Genomic DNA, 6,799 nt, shown 5'->3' with positions numbered 1-6,799 from the left:
AGGTTTTGAGGATAGTTTGTTTTGGTGGCTCTAGGTGTTGAAGATTGTTTGTTTTGGTTATAGAAGTGTATATTTGGATTTAACAAGTAGGGTTGTCCATTTTCAAATGAGGTTATGTCGAAAATTTTAGTAAAAATCTCTCTTGAGATGAAACCCACATAATTATTTCAAATTTCATCATGAAATCCGGGGTGAGTCTTAACACCTAGTGAGGTCGCGCATGCAGTATTGGGCAAGGAACCGGGCCTGGTCACCGGTACCATATTATAAGTTTTAAACAAAATTAGTCGTTGTCTTAATTCTGGTTCAGTCTTTTACTTTTGGTTTGATTAATTAGTAGGTTTTGTTCAAGTGGAGGGCTGTAGAGGAGAAACACCTCGTTACCACTGACAAATTTCCACCCCGTTACTTTTGGTTTGATTGGTTGCAGACGCTGCAGAATTATATTGTTATATTGCTCGATCGATCTTACTCTAATTTCTTATCAGCTAGCATGCGTCTTTATAATTGATTAATAGTACCTACATTAGTACTGGTCGGTATTATATTCTTTGATCAAGTCTTTGCCGACGCGGTTAAGACCTGTGAATGGTAGACAAAGTCTTCAGAAGGAAAAGAAGACGGGCACGCTGGGTATTAACAGCAAAATGCATGTTGTCAATTTTTCTTGTCTTCAAAATAGTGTGGAGACTCGTTCAAACAAAAAAAAACAAAAAAAAGGTGTGGGGACTAATTAAAGTCGCCTTTTGCGACGACTTCCAAATTCCAGCTAATTCCAGTACATGTAGCCTCTTTCATTTGAAATATTCTCTGTCGATCTGTCTTGATCAGTGATTGGTATGAACTCGTCAACAACTGAGACCCTACATACATACAATTGCTAGGAAATGTCTAGCCATATCCACGCAAAACACAATAAACTGTTCCTGTAGTTATCTAGCCAGCTCCATTATTATATGCTAGGACGGGTTTCAACGTGTAAGAAGATTGCAAAATTGATGGGTGAGGCATTAACTGAAGGATAAATCAGTCATTTTATGAAGTTTTTAAATGACAGAATTATAATTAAACAAAAAATATGGATGATATCGTTATTTTAGCCTTACAGGTAAGAGCTGTAATTAAACAAAAAAAAGGACAGAACCGTCATTTCCTAAGCTAACCGACGTTTAGTATAAATAGCACAACAAAATCAACAGAGCAGGAGCCAGAAATGTAAGGAAACCATATGGCTAGCTTGTTGCTGGTAATCTGTGTTTGCTGTTCTTCCTGTTGCTCGATGGGCACCTCAATCTATTCTCTGCAAGCTCCTCAACTCTTAGCCAGGGAAGTATATGGAAGTACAGGTACTCATCTCTAATCTTTGTCTCCTTGCCCGGCCATGGCTCCAAACTGCGGTCGAGGCCGGCGATCGAGCTGATCATTATACGGGGGCATCAATGCATATAAATATAGGTATAGTTTCTGTCAATGTGGAAGGAAGATTTTGAACATGTAAGATCAACTGTGAATATATAGAGAACACTTTTACCATCTCCTTAATATATCTTTATTGATCACCGTTCCTCATTTATCTAATATAACTTGTTAATTATGGCTTATATATTTGGTACATCCTCATAGTTATTGATTGTTTAAGTTTTATTGCTCGAGCTAAAGCTTTTATCTTCTTCTTTAATTCCCTGGTACGTCGTGCTAATGTTACTTTTATTGCATAAACAATTATAATTAGTTCACATGTCAAGCTTACATAATTAGTTCTCTGTTTGATCTTTATGTAATTAGATCAAATAGTAAGACCAATAAATTAAAATAAAAAGAAAGAAATTACAAAAACTCCTGTGATTAGAGAAGGGTATCTCACGTTCTTACGTCCAATGAAGAATGATATTTGAATCTGTTAGCTCCGTTAAATAGATCGACGGAAAACATGTTTTTGTTGTAAAATGATTATTTACCCTTTATTCTTTTTTTTATTGTAAATTCTTCTTCAAAAAATAAAAAACAAAAGGATTTATTTTATTATTATTATTTTTTAATAATTCCTTGTGTTCTTCAAATTGGGCGCACCACCCCTTTGGGGCCAGGCAGCTCCGTCGAATTCCATTTCTTGATGACCATATACATCATCTTCTTCATTGGGTATTTGAGTCTGCAGATTACAATGCAACACTCTTCATGACCACTTTTTTTTTCATTAAAGTTTCACGAGGAGAAAGGATTGGTCGAAGTTTTGATTTGATCAGGATGTGGTCGATCAGATCTGGTTCAGAACTTCAGATCGATGATGGTTGTAGTCTGGGAGCTTTGGTAGTCAGACTAATTGAACCGAGGAGATTGAAGAATAATTATTCAGATGTATGCTATTTGATCTCTTCTCCAATCTCTTGAGCAAAAGTGGGGGTTTGGCTATGTTCTTTCAACATTTTTATAACCAAGAGAGAATTTACTTGCGAACTCGAATAATTTCAATGGAAAACAGTCGATCTTTCCACATGGTTCAACAAGAAATATATGTGGAAAGAAGGTTGTTTTTTTTATTTTTTTTATTTTAACAAGAGGAAAGAAGAAGACTACAGATTTTGTTTTTGCAATACTTCTGCCGGATGCATTTTAGGATTTTAAAAAACTTGCAATTCAATCTCTCATTTTCATTTTGTAAAATTATATTGTGAAACCATTTTCTTAAAATATACAGGACACGCCCTTAGTGACCAGTTGAACATGAATTTTACTACTAGTAGACTATCTTGCTAGCTAGCTACAACAACGAATCATTAATTTTGACAAAATAAGATTCTCCTGGCCGGATTTGGAACAATGTGCATGAGTGCTTGCTAGGAGCTCCCGACTAGAAGCTGATTTTGAGGCGGCAGCTGAACTCATACTGGTGGATCCAATATCAGAGCCGATTGTAATTCTATTCTTCACAATGACACCCCATACACATTTGCCAGCCAAATCGATTAACCAGGAAACCATCGCTACTAGAAGACAGACGCCCCATTGTCCCCAATCCAACCTTGCATTGCCAGCAGCCTTGTGTGCAATCTCAATAAAAGTCACCTGCATGGGGATACTAATGGCCACAGCCACCCATAACCATGGAGTTCGAAGTATACCTCTGAAAATATTTTTCTTCTCTGGCTCCCTTGCACTGACTAGGTTAAATACCTGACAAAGAACATAACTGTTGAAAACAATGGACTCCATGGTCTTCTCGTTGATGCCTGGGAGAGCTTTCCATTTGAGCTGTAAGGCAACCGATATAGAAGCCTGATACAAAGCTTGAAGTAATATGTTTCTCCACATATGCTTGCTAATGAGAGATTCAGTTTGTTTTATCGGCGTCTTTTCCATCAACTCTTCTGTTGGCGGCTCAAGCAGTAACGCAAGCGCGCATACCGTCACAAAAATAGTTGCCCACAGTGCTTCAAATGCCCCAATTGTGCAGTGTCCCATAGATATTGTAGTAACCAATATTATCATAAGCACTGATATATTCGTGGTGAGCTCAACTTGGATGTACTTTTGGATGTTGTAGTGAATGCATCTTCCTGTCCGAATAATGTCGACCAAGAAACTGAGGCTGCCGCAGTGGATGATGAGATCTGAACCCTCTCTAGCCATTTCACTAATGGAAGTCCCCATTGCAATCCCCACATCTGCTTCTTTTATAGCTGGAGTCTCATTTGTTCTAGTCCCAACCATTGTCACAACATGGCCCCTGTCTTTCAAACGTTGCACTGTGTGAAGCTTGTCAGAAGGCCTCCCCATTCCGTAGATTGGACTTTCACCTTCTGACAGTACTGATTCGGTATCTTTTGGGAACTCTATGACATCCACCCCCGCTTTTCGTAGAACTTCCAGTGCTTCCATTGTCTCAGTGAAACCCTTATTCACACCCAGCAGTGCTATCAATATTAAGCTTTGGTCTTCTTCTTCAGGCATTAGAGCATCGATCTTCTTGTGTGCAAATGCAATGGTCTTGAGATGTTTGGACTGCATGTTACTTATACTTTCTTTAAAATCACGTTTCTTCTGTTCATCCATGAGCTTTGTTGTTCCATTGCTGTCATAATATTCTGAACACATGGGTAATATTGTTGTTTCAGGTCCACTCCAGTACAAGCACATATCTACAGTTTCACTGTCCTTCATCAGAACTCTACTGGCCTCCTCATCGCTGCTCAACTTCTCGCTCTTCTCAATGGTGCAACTTTGCAACAAATTCTCATTGTCCAGACCCAGATTAGATTTGGCCCAAGGAAGCAGGAGTTGGTGTTCTGTTGAGCTACAAGGGCTTGATGGCATCATAAGCGGTGCGACAATTCCTTTGTATAAAGCCTCACGAACGTGTTTGTGAATTTCAGCAACAGACTCTATATCGATGATTTGCTTCCCATCATAGCTCATGTCGACTTCAAGTACAGGGTTTGAAGTTAGCCCACCACCAATGCATATAGTTGACACAAAACCCATGGCGAAACAAGCTAAGGTTCTTTGAGCTATGGCTTTCCCGAACAGTGTGGCCTTAGTCCAGTAAGTAATGGCAAGTGCAACTGAAAAAGGTACTCCTTCCGATAATCCTACAATCAACAAAGGCAGATACGTCGCCACACTAATGCCGCCAAATGATCTCATGAAAAATCTGCCAATGACATGGATTAGCTCCTCGCTTGCAACTATTTTACCCTTGAGCTGATCAGCTTGGAGGCCAGGGTACTCATTATCCTTCAAAACCAGGGAACGGATGAATAGCACTAGAGTCGTCAAAATTGTGATCAAGTGTCCAACATTCTGCAACCTTGTGCTCAACTTATCCATTTGAGCTAGTAATTGGTCCTGGTTAGGAGCACATCTCACTTGCCCCATCAACTCACCTAATGTTGTCCCCATCCCCACACAAGTAACCAACATGCGACCATTACCATTTATCACCCTTGCACCATAAACCAGAAAAGGATTGTTATCATCCACGGTTGGAAAATCCATACCATCTTCCAACAGTAATGATTCACCAGTGAAAACGAACAAACCATCAGCAGGAACTAGAGATCCCAATTCCAAGCATACTATGTCACCTGGCACCACATCCGATGGGAAAACATGAAGCAGGTTTCCTCCTCTACGAACCTTAACTTCCATTTGTCTAGCAGTAATCCTGGAACGTGGCACGAAGAAATACTTGCGCATTGTAGACACAACCACAAACATGATGATCGCAAACGCTCCAACAGCTCCTTCAAGCCAACCGCTACTTGGGCCTTCTTGTTGGATACCAAACACAATTAACAGGATCACAGACACCAGGAGAAGGAGAAAGGTCCAATTGAAGCAAGATCGTAGGAGAAGGTTGAAGAAGCTTGGAGTTGGAGCTTGTGTTGTTGAGACTACTGCACTGTGTTGATCATGAAGATTTTGTCCGTCACCTGGGATTCCGTTGTGCAAATCTGTACCGAGTGCCTCTGCAATTCCTTCGATGCCTCCAAACTTCTGTAAGGTAGCAAAGTCCTTGTCTCTTACTATCTTGGATATATTTGCATGCTGGATCTTAGCCTCATTGATAGCAATATCATCCTCAATCTTTAGATTCACTTGGTCAGAAACAGTAGCGCTACTAGCGATGGCACAATCATCTTCCACGCTCAAACTTGATACTTCTTCAGAAAGGTGAGGTGCACGTGCAAGGTGCGCAGTATACGTTTTTGTAAGTTCCTGTTCCTGCTAAAATCAAGTAGCATTAATAATTTAAACAAGAATATGAATAGAGATCGATATAATTAATTAATTACCTACACTTTGTTAAGCGTTAGAATCAATATATCTTGCATTAGTTATGGGCATGAAACTATAGGGTACCGGTACTGATCATGTACGTTCCTCTATACTAGTGATATTAATTGTAGGGATTTGTAGCTATTAGATCCAACTGAAAACTGCGTATATCCTCAAATTAAGTAATACTACCTTGAAACACTAGTGTTTCCTAATTACTTAATTTATTAGGGAGCTAAAACACAGAAGGAACTTCCCAAATCCGAACCCTTTAGGCCGGGTTGTTACTTAGACACTCAAATTGCGAAACTTTCAACACAAACCAACTATCGTGAACAATCGCTTGCACCTCAGGATATAACATATAAAAGTAATAATTATGAAATAGAAAAAAAAATAAGAGGAAAAAAGAAAATTGCTTTTTTAAAGAAAATATAAAATCGATTTTTAATAGAAAAATTAGGAAAGAGAAATAAAATAAAATAAAATTGATTTTTAATAGGGGCATTTTAGCCATTTCAACAACTTAACGGTCTCTTTTGACAGTTAACTGATGGAAATTGTAAAATTGTCGAGAATTAAGAATATAGGGGTATACCTATTTATTTTAAAAACCGAATGACAAAATTGTTTTTAGGTACAAAATATAAGATATCACAAGTATTTTCTCCTTTTCTTTTCATCTAAATATCTAAATTTCGGGATAAACAGCCTTCTCAGAAAAACAAAATAAACCCATTTCTTGAGATGCCAGTTCTCATAATCAAGCCAACAAATTTTAGTTTATAGATAATTGGGCTTAACAACAATCTTATCCCTTTTGGCTTGTTATTAAGTGGAAATTAATAGATATAGGGCGATAAAGATATAGCGTCGCTCTCTCTAATCCTAGAGAGCGAGAGAAGGCAGATATCGATTGAGTGCATGTCCGGTTGTACCTTGTCGCCAGCGATGACCTCTAATAGAGGTGGGTGGAGGTGAGTCCTTGTTTGTAGCAAAAGATTGGTTAGGTTATGTTTTC

At 38.6% G+C, this 6,799-nt stretch overlaps 1 protein-coding gene across 3 annotated transcripts; it reads left to right on the top strand.

Moving 5' to 3' along the window:
* The first annotated feature begins 1,233 nt into the window (after window positions 1–1,233).
* LOC101300799 lies at window positions 1,234–6,237 on the top strand. 3 transcript variants are annotated; one of them, XR_184202.1, is made up of 3 exons: window positions 1,296–1,346; window positions 2,204–2,358; window positions 4,116–6,237. XR_184202.1 is itself a non-coding variant. In XM_004293840.1 (2 exons), the coding sequence occupies exons 1-2, from the start codon at window positions 1,280–1,282 to the stop codon at window positions 4,364–4,366; spliced, it is 318 nt and encodes a 105-aa protein (XP_004293888.1). In that variant the 5' UTR covers window positions 1,234–1,279; the 3' UTR covers window positions 4,367–6,237. The 3 variants fall into 3 exon arrangements, 2 of the variants coding, with proteins under 2 accessions (XP_004293888.1, XP_004293887.1); XM_004293840.1 differs by lacking the exon at window positions 2,204–2,358 and having other exon boundaries at window positions 1,234–1,346; XM_004293839.1 differs by lacking the exon at window positions 2,204–2,358 and having other exon boundaries at window positions 1,240–1,455.
* Window positions 6,238–6,799: the final 562 nt, after the last annotated feature.

This window comes from Fragaria vesca, linkage group LG3 (genome assembly GCF_000184155.1).
Source record: "Fragaria vesca subsp. vesca linkage group LG3, FraVesHawaii_1.0, whole genome shotgun sequence".
Taxonomy (NCBI): Eukaryota; Viridiplantae; Streptophyta; class Magnoliopsida; order Rosales; family Rosaceae; genus Fragaria; species Fragaria vesca.
Note: the sequence above shows the minus strand (reverse complement) of the source record. Positions and strands in the feature narration are given on the sequence as shown.